Source organism: Chrysemys picta, chromosome 1 (assembly GCF_011386835.1).
Source record: "Chrysemys picta bellii isolate R12L10 chromosome 1, ASM1138683v2, whole genome shotgun sequence".
Classification (NCBI taxonomy): domain Eukaryota; kingdom Metazoa; phylum Chordata; order Testudines; family Emydidae; genus Chrysemys; species Chrysemys picta.
In genome coordinates, this window is record NC_088791.1 from 253493155 (window position 1) to 253512828 (window position 19674).

Genomic DNA, 19674 nt, shown 5'->3' on the forward strand with positions numbered 1-19674 from the left:
ATATAAAGGCACCGCCAGCCCTGCGCCCCCTCAGTTCCTTCTTGCTGGCAACTGTGACAGAGGGGCAGAAGGGCGGGAAATAGAATAGATATGAGCAACACATCTCGAAGAACAAGAGTTTTTTCTTCTTTGAGGGCTTGCTCATGTCGATTCCATTGTAGGTGACTCACAAGCAGTATCCACAGAGGTGGGCTTGGAGTTCACAGCTTAGCGGCTTGCAGTACTGCTCTATCGAAGCCAGCATCGTCCTGGGCCTGCTGGGTCAGTGTAAAGTGGGATGTAGAAGTGTGGACAGAAGACCAGGTGGCTGCTTTACAGATGTCCTGGATAGGCACATGGGCCAGAAAGGCTGCCGAAGAAGCCCCAGCCCTGGTAGAGTGGGTGGGGACGACTGCCAGTGGCAGCACCTTCGCCTGATCATAGCAGAAGCGAATGCAGGCATCGATCCAAGAAAAAGTTCTTTGAGTGGATGCCAGGTGACCTTTCATCCTGTTGGCCACCACGATGAACGACTGCATCGACTTAACGGAATGGTTTGGTCCTATCCACGTAGAAGGCCAGAGCCCTCCAGACGTCCAGGGCATGTAGCCTGCACTCATCTTCTGATTTATGCGGCTTCGGAAAGAAGACCGGTAAGCAAATATCCTGGCTCAAATGAAACAGAGGCAAAAAAGGAAAAAAGCCGGTGCAGCCTTAGCTGGACCTTGTCCTTGTAGAAGACTGTGTACGGTGGCTCCGATGTGAGCGCCTGTATCTTGGATATCTGGTGGGTCGACATCACTGCAACCAGGAACGCAACCTTCCAGGAGAGGAGAAGGAGAAAACAGGAAGCCAGGGGTTCAAAGGGAGGACCCATGAGCTGAGACAGCACCAGATTCAAGTCTCAAGGAGGGACGGGGTCCCTGACGTGCTGGTAAAGGAGCTCCAGGGCCTTAAGGAATCAGGCCGTGATAGCCTGAGCAAAAACAGACCTACCTGGCAACAGCGGGTGGAAGGCCGAGATGGCCGCTAGATGGACCTTGATTGACGAGCTCTCCTGGAGCTTGAGATACAGGAGGTAGTGCAGAATAAGCTGCAGCAAAGCTCTCTCAGAACAAACACCTTTGTCTGCAATCCAACAGGTGAACCGTTTCCACTTGGTCATGTAGGTCGCTCTGGTGGATGCCTCCTACTCCCGAACAGAATGCGCTGAACCTCAGCCAAGCACTGCTGCTCCTGCGTGTCTAACCACGCAGCAGCCAAGCCGTCAGATGTAATCACCAGGTTGGAGTGCAGAAGACTGCATGGTTCTGGGATAACAGGTCCAACCTGAGTGGTAGCTGGAACAAGGTTGCTACTGAGAGGTCCAGCAGGGTGCTGAACGAGTGTTGGTGCGGCCATGCTGGTGCTATGGGGCCGATTCTCGCCATCCTGTTTGATCTTCATGAGGCCCCTGGGCAGCAACAGTACCGGAGGGAAGGCGTACATCAGATATCTGATCAGGGGGGAGCAGAAAAGCATTGGACAGGGCTCCTCTGTCCATGCCCAAAATCGAGCAGAAGATGTAGCACTTCCTGTTCTGCCTGGACGCAAACAAGTCCACCCGAGGAGTTCCCCACCTGCGGAAGATGGAGCAGACCTCCTCCAGATGAAGGGACCACTCGTGGTGATATGAGAATGTCCTGCTGAAGCAATCTGACAATGCTTTCTTGGAAGCCAGAAGGTGAGTGCCTACGAGATGGATATTGTACTGTAGGCAGAAATCCCAGAGCCAGAGGGCTTCCTGGCAAAGTGCCAACTACCTGGCTCTGCCCTGCCTGTTGATATAGAAAACTGTAGCCGTGTTAGCGTGGTCCAGATCCCGATGGATGTCTTGCATACGAGGTAGAAAGGCCTAGCAGGCCAGTCGAATTGCCCTGGCTTCCCTAACATTGATATGAAGGGATTGAGCATGACTGGACCAATGGGCCTTGAGTGTTGAGATCGCCGAGGTGGGCTCCCCAGCCCAGGTCCAAAGCGTCGGAGACAAGAGTCACCAACAAGGACAGGGCTGCGAAGGGAACCCCTTCCAACATCGACACAGGATCCTGCCACTAGATGAGGGACGCAAGTATGCTGTCCGAAATCCTGACCACCCGGTCCAGGCTGTGCTGGTTGGGGACATAGACTGATGCTAGCCACCCCTGAAGAAGTCTGCAGTGGAGTTGTGCATGCCGGACCACGTAAGTACATGCTGCCATGTGGCCTACTAGCCTCAGGCACGTGTGAGCGGTGGGGAGCAGGTGAGCCTGCAGGCCCACAATGAGGTCCACCATGGCCTGGAACCGAGTCTCGGGGAGGAAGGCCCTGGCCCAAGTGGAATCGAGGACCGCTCCGATGAACTCTATGTGCTGCACCAGGGTTAAGGTGGACTTTGTCTTGTTTATCATCAACCGTCAGTCGTGACAGGTGGAACAAACCAGGTTAAAATACCTCCGCACCTGACCCGGAGACCGGCCCTTTATCAACCAGTCGTCGAGGTATGGGTATATTTGGACTCCCTGATGTCTCACGTAAGCAGCCAGTGGCGCTATAAATTTTGTGAATACCTTCAAAGCCGACGAAAGCCCAAAGGGTATTGCCATAACCTGGAAATGGCACCTGCCCAACATGAAGCAGAGGAAGCGCCGGTGCCCCAGGAAGATGGAAACATGGAAGTAAGCGTCCTCTAAATCGAGGGCAGCGTACCAGTCTCCTGGGTCCAGGGAGGGGATGATGGAGGCCAGGGAGACTACGCATAACTTCTAGGTCACCTCAACAAGTCCCTCCAGAATTTGGTCTAGGATGGGTCTGAGACCCCCTTTTGCCTTCAGAATTAGGAAATAGCGGGAGTAGAATCCTCTGTCTTCCATGTTCCGAGGAACCTTTTCCACTGCCCCAAGGTGAAGGAGGTTTTCGACCTCCTGAATAAGGAGTTGCTCATGAGAAGGGTCCCTGAAGAGGGACGGGGAAGGGGAGATGGGAGGGATGTTTGGCTGCAAACTGCAGGGTGTAGCCTGAAGAAACCATATCTAGCACCCTGTGGTCTAAGGTGACACGGGACCAGGCCGACCAGAAAGGGCAGAGGTGGTTGAAGAAAGGGAGGGTTGGATCCAGTACATTGTCTGGGGCGCTGTCCTTGAGTGCACCCTCAAAATAACTGCTTCTGGGGTCTCTGACTTCTGGGAGGGTCAGGTTGGGCAGTCGGGCGGGAAGAGGACGGGTAGCATCTCTTAGGCCCTTTGTCCTTTCTCCTGTATGAGCCAGACTTGGGAGCCCCCCAGGACCTGCACCGGAGGAGGGCGGAAAGGCTTCTTGGACTGCTGAGGCATGTGCAACCCAGGGAGCGGAGGGTGGCTCAGGAGCCTAGACTCAATTAGCTCTGGAAAGAGCCCCGAACCCTCAAATGGTAGGTCCTATATTGTGGTTTGCACCTCCTGGGATCGCTCAGTATGCTCCCCAGCTCACTCAGGGAGTCACCTAATGCAGAGTGAGCGCTGGGCGTGCTCCATGCCGCAGCGTGTTGGGGCTGGGGGAGGAGCACCTCTCACATGGATGTGGCAGGTCCAGGCCAGGCTGGAGCCATAGGAGAGGCATCTCTTCTCACCCAGCCCAGGTGCTGCTGCTGCGGGGAGTCCTCTCTCCCTGTCACTGCCCTGGAGCAGCCTGCACCTAAACCCCTCATCCCCAGCCCAGCCCAGCGCATCACCCCCCGAAATCCTCTGCCCCAACCCTCATCCCCTGCCCCACCCCAGAGCCTGCACCCCAACCCTTTGCCCAGCCCTGAGCCCCCTCCCACACTGTGAACCCCTCCGCCCCACCCGTCACATGAATTTTGTTATGTGCATCAATATGGAGGTAATGTGTCACACATCACCAAATTCATTCTGCACATGGGTGGGAAAAATTAGAGGGAACACTGATAGGAAGACAATTTTTTAAAATACTTACAACATCTACCCCCACTCATCCTCCCTCCCACTCACCCCTTGGCTTCCCAGTAGGTGGAGCAGTAAACACTATGCCCTTGACCATCCTTATTAGCTGGATAGGAGAAGAGGAATGCAGGACAACAAATAAGCTAGCATGCCTGTCACTAGAAGGCCTAAATGTAACTTGGATTTCTGAAATATGGTCAGATAAGAAAAAAATCAGTAAGAAATTATTTTCCTTCCCACAAACTACATAGAAAAAGAGAGTTTACGTCATATGTATGGAATAGTAGTACTTAAAGATTAAACTATTATAAAAACGTCTGCTAGAGAATAGATCATCGGGTAGAATGGAGATAAAAATTCCATGTCATAAAAATATACCGGTACAACGGTATTAGTGAACCATGGATCAGAACAGTAATCATTAAAATTGAGAGTATTGAGACCCTGAAACAAAATTAACAACAGATAACTTTAGATCCCTAAATATCAAGCGGATAAATGCCAACTATGTGGTTCACATAAAATTTCTTCCAAATAACTTTTTATAAAGCATAGAGTTAAGGCTACTCTAGATTTAGCTTAGATTTTAATTTGGTGGTGCCTCTTTAATAGTATGTCAGTTCTGGTCACCAGGAAGTACCAGGAAAGGGCCAAGGAAATGCACAAACTTGATAAGAGGTAGAATATGTATAGACGGGGGAAGGTTTTTCCATAAGAGGAAGTATTAAAGGGTAAGAGTACTATGCAGTTTGTAAAGAAGGAAAAGAGTACAAGGATATATATGAGGTAAATGAAACAGTGAAGAGCTGACTGGAGAACAACAATTCTGTTTTGCAGCAACTTTCAGCGCTTTGAAATTAACAACAACAAAAAAATCCTCCAAACATTTTTGTGAAAACGTAATTGTGTCAACATGAAACCTAAATGTCTGTGTGTGGAGAGAACTAGTGGTTAGGGCACTGGCCTGGGATGGAGACCCAGATTCAAGTCCCTGCTCTGCCTGATTCACTTTTTCATTCCAGGTATCACTCTGAATCAGACAGAGCAGGGAGTTGCACCTTGGTCTCGCACATCCCATCCCAGTTCTCTAGTCCCTTGCGGCCACAGAAAGTCAGTCTCTCTCCGGGGAGGGATAGCTCAGTGGTTTGAGCTTTGGCCTGCTAAACCCAGGGTTGTGAGTTCAATCCTTGAGGGGGCCATTTACGGACCTGGGGCAAAAATCTGTCTGGGGATCGCTCCTGCTTTGAGCAGGGGGTTGGACTAGATGACCGCCTGAGGTCCCTTCCAACCCTGATATTCTATGATTCTATGACAACATCTTGCTCAACACCAGTACATCTCCACAACATTTTTGGCTTTGAGGAAACAGCATGTTTTGACAAAATTTCATTTTGCTGAAAATGGTCCACTGAGCTCTAATAATAAATGGTATAGAGAAGGCCAGTTCTCCTGAATATGTTATGTATCCTTTCTCATAATATGAGAGCACAGATGAAATTAAAAGGCAAGAAAGTTAATTAAACTGCGTAGCATGTTGTTGTTAATGCATAGCCCAGCCCAGCGGCTTAAGAATCAACAGAGGAAGATGAAAGACATGTACACAAATAAGAACATCTACAAAGAAGCTATCCTGAATAAATAATCATCAATCTTCATGCTTCAGGCTATAGGCTGAATCATCAGCAGGGGTCAGGAAGGAATAACATTTCTTCTGATTTGTTCAACAGTTTTCATCTCAAATGATTCCAAAGCGCTGTACTAACTGAAATTCATATACATATATGGAAAAATTCATTCACTACTGAAATACAGCCATGTCTGATGTGAAACATAGCAATTATTCTAACAGTGCATAGCAACAACCAGTTAAAGAAGGAAATAAGTAATAACCTAAACAGTTACATAATCATATGTATTATTGGGATTTTATGGTTTCCTTTGAAACAGCTATGCTGAAGGACACAGGGACCTTACCTGATAAGAACTTGCTAACAGGTTACAAGTGGTAATTCAACTTCTGGAGAGGGCTTCTCCCATTGCAGCCCTTACCCACAGCTAAGGAACACAGGCTTTTCTTTCATTCCTAATGTAGAAAATGCTACGGACTCATGACCAGCACAGAACAGGGGCTGTACACGCTTCTATTGAAGGGCTAGAAGTGCTGTATTGGACAGCAATTGAACTATTCCTTGAAAGGAATAGTAAACTAGTAACTCGATAAATGAAGCAGTTTGTTAATAAAAGTCTGCAGTTACTGCTCCATACCCTCTCCATATGTAGACACACAGAGCAGATTTACTTGCCTTGGATTTGATAGCCTAGGAGAGATCCCACCTGAGGAAAAACATTTGAGAGAGGCTGGCACAACATATAGAGATAGAACTAGGGAGAGATGCCTGGAAGCCACACACAAAGATGGTGTTAAATTCCATCACAAGTGTGCAAAATTTAGAATTTCTGCTTGTCCTCTTACCTTAGTGTCAAAAAGATCAGTCCATTTTGTTATTTCCCAGAAAGTCTCTGACAGAACACCTATGCAGCTCTCTTGATCGTCATCTTTACCTTCAGCATCACTTGAAACAGCCCCATCTTGGGCCTCCAGATGGAGAAGTTGGTCTGCTAGTGCGCTTCCTTTCCGACAAAGGGCATCCACTAAGGTAGACTTCTGTTTTTCCATATCACTACATTAAGAAGTTGAACACAAATACAAGGGGTCTCTTGCAGCTATTCGTTTTAATCAAGAGCAAATAATTTAACTTTCCCTTAAAAATCACAGTAAACTAAACACACTTGTTGATTAGTATTTACACTAGAAGTAGAAGCAATTTTCAGCTACCCTATTAAAATACTGCATTTTTGAAAATAAACTATTTCCTATCATTGTAAACTGGCTCAAAATATAGTTAGTGTACATTACGCAACGTACAGATTCTAACCAAGTCTAGAGGTTCAGGAGCAACTAAACTGCCTCTGGTATTTGAACAGAAGTGCAAGCCAAATTTTAAGAATTTAACAAGAAATCAGGATCTAGAAATATATTTTATTAGTTCTTGGTAGTATGGAAAGAGGGCCAATCCACTGTTAATTTAAGCCAACACGGACTTCAAAGGAACTGCACCCACTTAAGCCAGCACTGAATTTGGTTCTCAGTTTCAGATGTTAGAAGACCACCAGATCATTTGGTTGACTCTACCAAGAAATGCTTAATTATTTTTAAATCCAGCACATATAGCGTTATGTACAAGCCATTCCAAGCAAAAACTAGGTTAATGATATAATTAAGCAGGGTCAATATGTAACTAACCTACAAATGTATACCTCCTTTCACAGCCCCTAAACTTTAAATTAGCCGCTCTTTGCTATTCCTCAGTCAAAATGGATCATTCATTTCAAAAGCCCCTTTTATGCTAATTAAAAAAAAATGTAGTGCATCGTCATCTTTGAAGTGCTGACCTTCTACTGAACATACTAACACTCCAAAAGAATGTTATTGTGTACTAACTCCACAGAGAAAATGACCATACACCTCTACCCTGATATAATGCTGTCCTTGAGAGCCAAAAAAATCTTACCGCGTTATATCAAACTTGTTTTGATCTGTCGGAGTGCGTAGTCCCACCCCCCTGGAGCGCTGCTTTACTGTGTTATATCCGAATTAGTGTTATATCAGGTCGCGTTATATCAGGATAGAGGTGTATTTGAATACAGATATAGCCATTGTTACCAGTCTCTCTTTCCTGACTCACTCTATAAACACTTGTGAGCACTTAAAAGTGGCTTTATCAAACAACAAGTACTGTTCACTAGCATCTTGGAACCATCCTTCAAGAATTTTGAGGGTCCCACCGTATCATGCAAAACCCTGCACTTATTCCTACAGGAGTTCCTTGCTATCCATATACTACCAGTCCACTGATTATTCTGAATGTTTATGAACTTGATGAGACTAAGCACAGTGCAAATTTTCCCACACAGCTTTGCCCACGTATCTCAATTCTGATCTGAAAGCCATCCTTTGTAATCTTATCTGAGCTCTTCTGAGCAAAATTAGTTTTTCAGTGTCTTTCTGCATTCTGAAATAAACAAAACTCTAAAAATACTTGTCTCAAATACCCGTTTCCACTTGAAGTCAAGTTTGAACCCAAGTCTCAAAAAATTACAAAGCTAGATCAGCTTTCAGAATCCTTTAGAATTCTTGTATGTAAAAAAGGTAATTATATTTATAGACTACAGAAATAGGGTGCAAGGAGGAGTATTTACTGGTTAGGTACTTTTTTATAGTAGCTGCATCAGGCCTGGGATCAGTCTTCATGGCAAAATAAACTGCTAACGCTGTTTGATCAATATGCGAGATAACAGTATTTGCAGCTTCAATAATTTCATCGAGTCTTTTCATTCGTTCCTGAAGGAAAAGGAATAAAAGAAAAATGTGAGACTGGCAAAATGAAGTCACCCCATTTAACACTTTATATTATTAACATTACTGAAGTCACAAGTACATGGCAATACAAATAGTTTCTCAAATGTATTTACTTATTTAACATTTCTACAGTCTAGACAGGATTGAGGTCATACTGTGCTTAGTGCCATACAAACCCATATTTTAGAAGTCCTTGACACAAAGAGGTTACTATTTTCTTTATATTACAGTGGGGCCTATAGGCCCCAACAAGCCTCCCATGGTCTGCATGGCTCAGGAAGGAAGATATTTTAGGCATCTGTGAAGAACAGCTCTGGGCTTGTTTTGTGCCTCTGAAGCACAGACTGCCATGGCTGGAGATGGGATACTGGGCAGGCAGGCTGGTGCTCTGAGGCGGTAGAGAAAATTCTCTCATATCTGGCTGGTGAATCATGCTCACATGCTCAGAGTCAAATTGCCATTTCAGGTTTGGGAAGTAATTTCCTCCCCAGGTCAAATTGGCAGGAACTTGGATTTTTCACCCTCCTTTGCAGCCTGGAGTGTGGGTCACTTGTTAGGATTATCAGGGTATCTTGCCAAATCATTTCCCTGACATTCATTGCAAGGCCTTGGGCATTGGTGGACCTCAGTCCCTCCTATGCTTTGCCTGTGGCACACGACAGCTTAGTCTCCTGAGGGCTGTAATACTTTAATCCAGGTTATTGGGCTCAATAGAGCGGGAACTGGACGGGGCTTAGTGGCCTCTGATGTGTAGAAGATCAGATGATCTAGGTCTCTCCTGACCTTAAACTCTTAAGATTTGAAGATAGTAAGATGGAGATCCCAGCTTCAAAGAGCTTGCAATCTAAATAAACAAGACAGACAATGAAAGTGTCAGAACTTGTTTTATAGATGGCAAAGACCCAGTACATCACACAAGGTATGTGAGGGATCTGGGGTCTGATCCCAGATATCCCAAGTCACAATACAGTGTCTTAACCAGAAGGCCAAACTACAAGACCAACCTTACAATCTTAGTGACACAAGATTGATGAAGAATGGGGTTACAGACAGCATCCAAATAGCTGATCATGATTTGAGACAAGCCAGCTAGGGATACAGAATCCACCCTTCCTATGCATAAAGGAGATTGTGCTTCTGAAGTTTTGTATAAAGTCTGAGGTAGTGCACCCTGCAAAAGAAAAAATTAGCACCAAAGGAAGAGGAAGGAGGTGGAATGTTAGGAGCTCACACTATCATGGTGATGAACATGAAATAGATTAACAGAGAGAATTTGTGCAACAGCTGTCTGCTACAGGAAGAGGACAATAACACCATCTGCTAAGGATCATAGCAGTGTACCTTTGAAAATGGAGGGTAAGCACTTATTCACTTGAAAGACATGTGAGCAGACCCTCCACCTCAAGAATAGCTAGTCTATCTCATGAAGAAACCATCTGTAAGGGCTTTATAGTTTATGGCTAAACTCATTGATCTTTGGATTAGATCTCCAAAAGCAACACAAGTCACCATTAAGCCAACCCATTGCTAGATGGTCCATTCCCAGAAAAATTGAATTAACAAGAAGTCACCAGACCCTTACATCAGATTGTACTAAGTCTTGGGAATAAGATTTAATCAGTGAGAGACTGGGAAAAAACTTTGCTCAGCTGTGTTGACAACCAGAAGGAGGGAAACCCTCTCCATCCTTCAGCCAGTATCAAATGATGTAACAGGTTCCAACTGTATCCATCTGAATGGCTATTCAAGGGGAGAAGAAGGTGCCATCTGAGGGAGCTCTCCTAGAAGTTAGAGCTACAAATACTGAGTTCAGTACTTTGTAAGCCTCCCTAGAGTAAAACAAAAACAAAACCCTTTTATATAAAAGGGTATAGATTGAGCATTCACCTTTGAAAAGTGTACACATACAGAAGTGCTTTGATATACTTCAAATATCTGCAATGAGCAGCAGGACTGAAACACTTTCTCTTTTTAAAGAGTTCAATGTTAGACACTAACCTGTCCACAGTGCTCCTTGCATTCACAGACTCCAAGCTGGATTATAGTAACTCATATGTAGAAATAAAGCCCTGGAACCTGAAAAACCTACATCTGGCACAAAATGCACCAACTTGTGTAGTTAGCAACACTGCTCACAGTGATCTGACCCCAGAGTGCTCTGGTTTCTGCAATGCCTCCCCAGGTAAATGTCGCTGGGATTGGTCCTAGCTACCCAAAGGATTGCTTTCTCCATGATCGTAATCTCCCACACATCAGCCACATTCCACTGGAAACTGTCAGCCATCATGAGAAGTTCATGAATGCAGAAGACAGAGTTTTAACAGGAGAAAAAAATAAACTATGAAATTCATTCCCTCAACGAATAAGCAACTTCACTCCTTTCAGAACTAGATAGAAAAAAACTCATTTCTTTAATTTTACTTTACCTCACTAATTTTTTCCATAAACAACCAATAAGCCAATCAAGCTGTTTCTCTGATATGCTGGGAACAATGAAAGAGATGCTAAGCATTCACATTTATAGCCTTGTAAAAATGCACTGATTTGTAAATGATAAATGCTTTTGATTCTAAGTTAAAAGTTTCTAGTTCACTGCACTCGGTATAGCCAGAGCAGTCACGTCAAGTCTAGGCATCTGTGAAGAACAGTAAAGGAGAAATCTTTAGATTTAATCTCCTATCTCAAGGCAAGATGTAGTGAAACAAATATTGTATTAAAAAAACAGAACTCACCTTTTCAGAATCCAGCTGATGGAGTCTTGCAACATACAATGGAAGATGATTAGGAAAGGCTTCTTTCAATTCATTATACATGTCACTGGTATCCAGCCTAACCAAAGAGAGGGATGAATGAATATGCTGCTTCTGCATGTGCTAATCAGGAGGCAGTGCAACAGTGAGAGACTGGTCTTCTGATATCGCAAGTTTAATTATCCTGGTACTCAAACTTCCATTTCTTCTATAAAGTGTAGTATTAACAAAACATAAAAGTTATGAGATGACCTGTTATGGAAACTACAAAGACATACTTAGTCATCCATTGTATCTTCAGGTCTCTCAAAGCTTCAGCAAATTCCTCCTTTACGTCTTTTTCTTTTTCTGGTTCCCTTTCTTTCTCCTTGCTGCCATTCTTAGTCTTTGTTGGTGATGGTATCAGATGGTAATGAACAGTAATTACATCCTAGCAGTAGAAAAAAACCTCATCAACTACTTGGTGGAATGGACTGCGTTGCTATTTTTATCTTACAATGCAAAAAGTGCTAAACGATTGCGAGCAGTTACATGCTTGGAAGCTGGAGCCTGGGAGCAAAGGATTAGTCTTTAGAACCTCAGAATGGTTCAACTTTCTCTGGAGACGCACCCAATTTCCCACCTCCCCAGGGTTTCTTCCAAGTTTTCAGAAATGGGCTTGTCACAAGGTGACTGGCCCCTGCAAGAAACGAAGCAGGGACCAGTGCCCCTGGACGGATTACAGGCTGCCCACCTGGGCTTAAGGGAGGGCACCTGGGTCTTATAAAGGGGGAGACAGCTGGAGATAGTTTGGAAGGTGCCTGCAGACATTGCAAGGAGGAAGAAGGCTCCTGCAGGGCCCTGAGTCAGCAGGGGCGAGACATCTGCAAGGAAGGCCCATGGAGAGGGGCCAAGCTACAGGCAAGAGGTGTTGGGAGAGTAGGAAGGCAGATTCTCAGGGAAGATGGGCTGCGCCCAGCTTGAGATTGGGACAAAAGGAGTGAATTTTAAAGAGAGAGGACAGACCCCCCTTGGGGGGAGGAGCTGGGCTCAGCTGAAACTGAGGTGAAGACTTTGTAGGTTTGACCTCTATTTTGTGCAGGACTTAATAAATTGGACCCCAGAGGGGGAATATCTGAATATCTGGATCTTGTGAACTTAAAGGGCCTTCAGTGAAGGGGAAATTGATGTAGGGTGCAGCCGAGCCATGCTGGCCAGCAAGGAAGGCTACAGGGAAGGTGCAACCTTTTAATATGGCTTTAACCATCACATGGCCTCAATGTGTCTTAAAGTAGTTCTATTTTCTTTACCAAGGTGTCAAAGCTTAACATTTTTGTATTCACATTCTGTTAAAGGGAGTTATGGAACGGACTTCAGGAAAGCAGGTAAGTTGGGTAAAAAGGTAAAGATAAAATTAGGTAAAGCTCCTGTCTTTTAAAGTTTGGGGACAAAACATGTGAGTGAATAAGGGTTGGTTTTTGGGGGGGGGGGGGTAATTCTTAACAAAATGTTATGTTAGTAAAGTCATCAACATGCCATAAAGCTCATAAGTATATCCCTCTTGAGCCACTGTAATTTCTTCCAAGCTGCCACTACAGGACTTTGCAGCTTAGCCTATGGTGTATTCATATTCAGATAAAAAGCTGAACAGTAACATTTTTGAATTATTTTCTGTTTTCAAACATAGCAAGACTACAGTGATGTGGTTTATGGAAATACATCAATCTCCAGACCAAACCTGCTATACACAGTGATCAAGGTGTGAAAAAAAATCTCAAACAGCTGTTTTGATACACACATTTTTCTCGTATAAATTTAAATCCCATCACTTCTGAGTAAACCAGTGTCAAGTTTCACCACAGACCATCTCTAACATACATTACAGGACACACTATCAATTTTTTGCTTTTAAGGATGTTACAGTATTTATTTAAACAGGCTCCCCCAAAAGAGAACATTAAATTTGAGTGTACAGACCCACAACATTACCATACTAAGCCTGTGCTATAAACATGTAGATCAAAAGGTTCATCTTATTGCTATTTAAATAGATAACTAGGGCCCTACCAAACTCATGGTCCAGTTTGGTCAATTTCATGGCCAGAGGGATTTAAAATTGGTCAATTTCATGATTTCAGATGTTTACATCTGAAATTTCACAGTGTTCTAACCAAGGGGGTCCTGACCCAAAATGGGATCATGGGGAGAGGGAGGTTTGCAAAGTTGTTGTGTGTGTGTGTCAGAGGGAGGGGAGGGGAGAGGTGGGGTGTGCAAGATTGCCACCCTCACTTCTGTGCTGCCTTCTGGGCTGGACTAGAGGTGGTTCCCAGAGGTGAGGTGGGTAGGTGCCGGGGGTTCCTAGCTGCTAGTCCAGGCCAGCTAACATCTCTTGGGGAGGTGGATTATATGCTGACAGGAAAAGCTGCACTGCTGTAGCGCTTTATGCGAAGACAAGATTCTAGTTTCATTAATTTCTATCAACTTTAATCTTAACATTTAAAAAAAATTGGTGGCAGATACAAATGCGTGAAGGAAATGAACTGACTGATTAGGACTAACAGCTATGACTCAGATATTGAATAAACTTTTTTAAAAAAAAAGCACTTTCAAAACTCAAAGAACATGCGCAAGAGCCACTGCTGGACAAATAATGCATTCTTGTTTATATAAAGGTTTTTATTTTTTTCAATTATGTTATATCATAGTTACTATGAGTTACTAGGATATAGTGTAAAACTGAATTTAGACATTTAATTTATTATCATCTACAGAAAAATTACCTTCATAAAGGAAGTCTCTCAATGTGTAGCACTTACTCTCAGCGTTAAATGTCACAGCTATTCTCATCTCTCATGGCAAATTAAGCAATATTACAATTTATGAAATGTATATAATGTGCAACTAGAGTCAGTAAGCCTCAAAGTGTTTTTACAGAACTACAAACTGTATACGTACAAGAATTACTTCACTTGCCATCAAAATATAGACAACTGTGGAGTGGAATTTAACCACAATTGTTTGCTAAATTTGGTACAAGTGGAAGAAATTGAGTTGTATAAGATACAAATCAAACATTTTATTTTTGAGTCATAGCAGACATTAACACTTTTTCAGATCTGCCTCATCTTAAGATTTTCTGTAACAACCATAGCAGCTAAAAGGTTGAAGGAAAATGTGCTCCTAGCCTGATGCCCTCTGTGCCAAATTTGATGCTGAAGAAAAATATTTATACCTGTATTACATCATCTTTAAACAAGGATTATAATAGAAGTGTCACCAAATTTAATTATGATAGCATGCAGGTAACATTAAAATAGTATTAAGATTTAACCACCTATTCCACCAATTTTCCCCCCCCCCACTACTCAACAAAAATTAAAGTGGAGGTCAGATGTCAGCTTCACGTCACATGTTTTTTTAGTCTCATTCTCTTTTCTCAGTTATATCTGTCTACTTTCCCTCTCATATCTGTCTAGTTAGACTAAGTTTTTCAAAACAGAGACTTTAATTGTACATCTGTCTGAAGTACCAGGCAAATAATTACATATAATGAGGTTATTCTAATTCACCACCATTAGGGTTACCATATTTTGAGTGTCCAAAAAGAGGACACTCCACGGGGCCCCGGCCCCGCCGCCAGCCCCGCCCCAACTCCGCCCCCTCCCCTGCTTCCCGCAAACATTTGATTCGCGGGAAGCCTGAAGCAGGCAGCAGGTAAGCTGGGGGCGGTGGGGGGAGGAGGCGCGGCCCAGTCTGGCCCCCCCAACCGAGCGGCTCCCTCCGGCGGCCGGCCCCGGCCTCAGCGTCTCCAGCCTGGCTCGGCTCCTGGGGTGCCGGCCCCGGGCCAGCCCCCGGCTGAGCACCCCCGGCCCCGCACTGCCAGGCCTGGCCCAGGGCCCCCGGCCCAGGGCGCCCCGGCCCGGCACCCCCGGCCCGGCCCCAGCCGAGCACCACCGGCCCCTCCCTATTTTCCCGGACATGTTCGGCTTTTTGGGATTTCCCCCCGGACGGGGATTTGAGGCCCAAAAAGCCGGACATGTCCAGGAAAAGCTGGACGTATGGTAACCCTAACCACCATAGTTTTCACATAAAATACTACAGGAGCACATGCATACACATACAGTTGGCTTACTAAAAAGGGCATTATCAGCTTTAAAATTCAAGCAATGTATTTCACATTGCATTTTTCCATTGCACAGGATCTCTCTCTCTAGGCCATTTGAATGTAGGCAATTTCTCATAAAGGCACCAGCTGAATTTGCAAATAGTAAAAGAGGCTCAGAAAAAGAAAATATAAATATTTAAAACACAAACACTCCTTCCCATTCTTATGCAAAGTTCTCCAAAAACAGGAAGATGGGGAAAGGCATAGGCTATGCCAGACCTCCAACACATTAAGACATCCTTGCCTACATTTCCCTAGAGGAGAGGTTTTCAAACTGGGACGCGCCCCTCTATGGGGAGGAGGGGGTATGGAGGAACATTTGGGGCAGCTGGGTAAGGACGCACGACCTTCACCCCGACTCACCTCAGTGGACCACCCAGCCCATGGGTCAGCGTCAATGCCTCCGTGCCCACTGCTGGCTCTGCCCCCAGATACAATTGCATGTGTCTTTCCCCACCCTGAAAACCTGAGAGGGGATGGGCAGGTATTGGGGGGCACAACCAAAAATTGTAACTCAAAAGGGAGGGGGCTCAACTCAAAAAGTTAGAAAATTGTTGCCCTGAGCATAGGTTTTCACAGTGTGGGGTGTGCTGAGGTTATTGGGGAGAGCGACGACCCGATGCAAAGCAGAACAATAGTGTCTTGCTCTTTCTGAGCAGCAGAAGCAGTGGCGAAGGCAGCTAGTGCACAAGGGAAGGTAACGGATGAAGGGTTTGAGAGCCCATCCCCCGAGAGCCCTGCCCCTCCACCTCACACCCGTGTGCCCTGGATGCTGGGATGGTGGCCGCAGGCAGCAACAAAGGGAGTGGGGTCTGGCCAGCAGCAGCATGGAGGATGCACCTGGAGCCAGCAGATGCAGCCTGCTGCAGGGTCTGCAGAAAAGGGCAGCAGGCTGGGAGAGTGAGAGCAAGAGGGCTGGGCAGGACTGGGGAGGAGAGAGAAGGGGAACAAAGAAGGGTCGTGCATGGGACATGAAGCTTTGAGGGGGGCGCAGCAAAAACAAGTTTAGGAATCTCTGCTTGAGACTTCTGTTTACTCAGATGGCCATTTAAAACCAGTTGGTGCATCCCTTGCTTTTACACGAGCGTACATACAAGAGACATAGATTCCATTTTTCCAAGTACAGATCAGTCATTATGCCCTGCCGCTAAAAAGCCCACAACGTGAGTGGTTTACCAGAATAGCTCTCTCATTGCCCAAAGGAAAAATCAGTGGGCTTCCATTTTCATTCCAATTCCATGTGTCCCAAACTGCTGATCTAAACAATTGCAACTGGGTACTGTTTGGCTACTGAATACTTTGTCCTTCGGGTCGTGACGTGTTGAAGAACGTATATGCTGTTCCGCTATCGCGTTTTCAGTGGAGACATACCCCAAGTGATTTCTGTAGTGAAGGTATAGGTGGACAAAGAATACCTCCTTCAGGAAGGCTGGCTACTATAGCCACAATGATCTTGGTAAACACTTGGAAGCCGTTAACAGGTGAAAGACAAGCATTTAAACTATCAGTAGCAACTCTGAACAAAGTTTAAGTGACCTCTGGTGGTCCACACAAATGGAACTATGCAAACAGGCATTTTACAGATCCAGGACCACAGGAATTCCCTCAGACTGGCCACTTTGATCGCAAAGCAAAGGGCCTCCATAAAGATTAACTGAACTCAGAGGAAGAAATTCCTAGTCTTAAAAAACATATGAAACACAAACTGTCCGAGGAAAACAGAGTAGAGATAACAAGTCTCTTGAATCTGCCTTTTGGAGTAAGTCTTGGGAGACTGCTCCAGAATGGATCATTTCAGCAAGTCTCCTGCAGTAGAAGAAGGGGTTTTGCAATGCCTTGATGGAAACTTGATAGAGTGGCTTAGAAGAACAGTGTTTAAGGCACACGGACTAGAAAGTTTGTAGGTTCACTTATACGTAGACCTGAAGTCACCTTCTGATGGATTGTTGTAGACCCATGACAATCCAGGCAAAGATGCTTCTGAAGCACAGCAGACTGATCTCTCTTACTACAGCATGTCCTGAAGCAGCCAGAAAATGAGTGTTTGTTATCATGGCTTGGAAAATGGGAACCCCAAGCATTTCTGCCTAAGTGATGATTATTATCACTTTCTGCCTAAAAATACTGGGCCTTTGTAAGTGGTTCCCTATTGCAGCAAAATGTCATAGGCTGGGACACAGAAATGCAAAGGCAGGTATGTTACTCCTGCATACAAACATCTTCTCAATATTTCACCAAAGGGGGTCATGCGTGGTCTCTGTCAAAAACTAAGAACTAGCCAATTGTGCGATGTTTGTATGGGAAATAATTTGAGTTACGTAACATGTAGGATATTGGATTTCAAAATTACTGAAGTGAAACTTATCACCTGAGGCAAGAAGGATCTCAGGGCTAACTCAATCAACACTGAGAACAAAGGACATATGTGAAGCCAGCCCTATGTTCACTGTCTGGACCACATGCAGGTTTGAGGATTTACAATGACAAGAACCCCCGAGAAAAGTCTCCGAATAGGGGACCCCTGAGGTAAGAGACAGCAGTCTAACTGTATAAGAGAAGCTGAAAGGGTACATGACAAAGGAGAGACTCTGACAGCAGGGGTGTCATGAAAGATAGATCCCATCTTTCTGAACTGGACAAGCACTGTAACAACTGACCATTGGATGAGAAATTCGATATCTTGTTATTAAGCATAGGTGTGTTTTTCATGTTTTTCTTTTACTTGTAACCTTATGTTTCCAAACCCTTATACTTGCTTTTATTTGAATCTGTCTTGAGCTCTGTTAAATAAACTTCAATTTGGTTTTACTACAGACACAGGTAAGTGCTTTGTACGAAGAATGCTGAATTAAGATGAAACCAGTGAACTGGGGTGCATTGCTTCCATGGAGGCAGAGTATCAGCATATAACGTGCATGTCCAGAAAATAAGGAACTGGGTACTCAGTGGTATGTAAATTGCAAGCCGGCACTGGGACCAACAGGGCTTATGGAGTGCAGAACAGAGTGCTTGCATTGCCTGCAACCTGTAGCTGGGGAGGGTTTCCCCGCGCGGGCACAGACAAGACTCTCTCACTGTAAGTAGGAGGTAGTGATTCACCCCGGACACCTCAGGTAACCTCCAAAAGTGTCACACAGGCTACCTCTGAAGAGGATTAACATGTAAGGGAATCTTGGCGACAAAGTCTCTGGACCAGGCCTATTGCTATAGAGTTCTGAGTGACACCGGATCTTCCACACACCACTGGACACCGGAAAGTAGCCACCTCCAGGAGGAGATGGTCCATCTGTTCAGAAGTGCACTTCTTGTCCTTCTGTAGCCCTAACCAAACATCCCAAGGGCATATAATACCTTTTATGGGCAGTTTCCATTGTATTGTGTCTTATTATGGGACCCACTATTCCGTCTGTACAGAGTGTACTTCCACTACCAGACACGATCCATCCTTGCTGATGGGGGGGAGCGCAAAGTGAGGGCAGCTGGCTTCAGCAGTGTTACTGAGTATGCTCAGTGCATGTGAGCATGTTCAATACAAGGCAAGCAGCAAATCTGGGGGGGGTGGAGAGGGTGTGCCAATGTGACCCCTCATGCCGCCCTCCCCTCTCTTCCCCCCCGCCTCTGCCCACTACCACAAGATAGGAAAGTGTTTCCTGGAAGCCAGAAGTGTAGCATTAAAAACTTATACTTTAGGACGGCAAGGTCAAAAGGACTGACTAAGGACTAGTTGTGAGCCTAAGAGCCCCTTTATGCCAACTAGCAAAGGCACACCCAACACACTGTAGTTAGAACATTTAGCCAAACAGTGTCTTGTATCACAAACTGGTGACACATTGTTTATTAATATTATTGTGTGATGTTTGTATGGTTAGTGTATATAATTCTTTACACATGTGCTAGAAATAGGTTACTAAAATATCTTCCGACCAAGCAATCTAAGTAGAGCGGATAAACAAGTTTGTCGCTGACAAAGGAACGTTGTTTTGTCTGTCTGTCTCCAATGTAAATTGAGCAAGGTGAAGCCAGAGACAATGGAAGTACATTTACATTTAATGTAAACGAAGTGATTAAGATAATTAAAAAAGCAAATTTACCAGTGGATGAGGAAGATTAGTATGGCATCTACACACCAAGAGAGGAAAGGAACTTTGTCAGGGTTTACTTTCCAAAGAATACATTTCAAAGGTTTACTGGACTATAAAAAGGAGGTACCCCATAGGTACCCATTACTTAGGGGACAGCACTTTCTGATTCTGAGAATGTTGGATCCTCTTACCAGGAAGGGCTGGAGATGCTGTAAATGAGAAACTTCTTTAGGCAAAGACATAACTTGCTAGACTTAAGTTGTAAGTATTAGAAAGCATGTTTCATTTTGTTTGTAACCATTTTCTCTGTTTAAAGAACAGGAGTACTTGTGGCACCTTAGAG

General features: G+C 44.8%; 1 protein-coding gene across 1 annotated transcript in view; it reads right to left on the reverse strand.

Moving 5' to 3' along the window:
* Positions 1-19674, reverse strand: part of TPP2 (tripeptidyl peptidase 2) — a 76212-nt gene that overhangs the window by 3479 nt on the left and 53059 nt on the right. Inside the window, 4 exon segments of the mRNA XM_024108250.3 lie at positions 6409-6616; positions 8207-8337; positions 11088-11184; positions 11384-11535. Coding sequence (XP_023964018.3) covers positions 6409-6616; positions 8207-8337; positions 11088-11184; positions 11384-11535 — 588 coding nt within the window.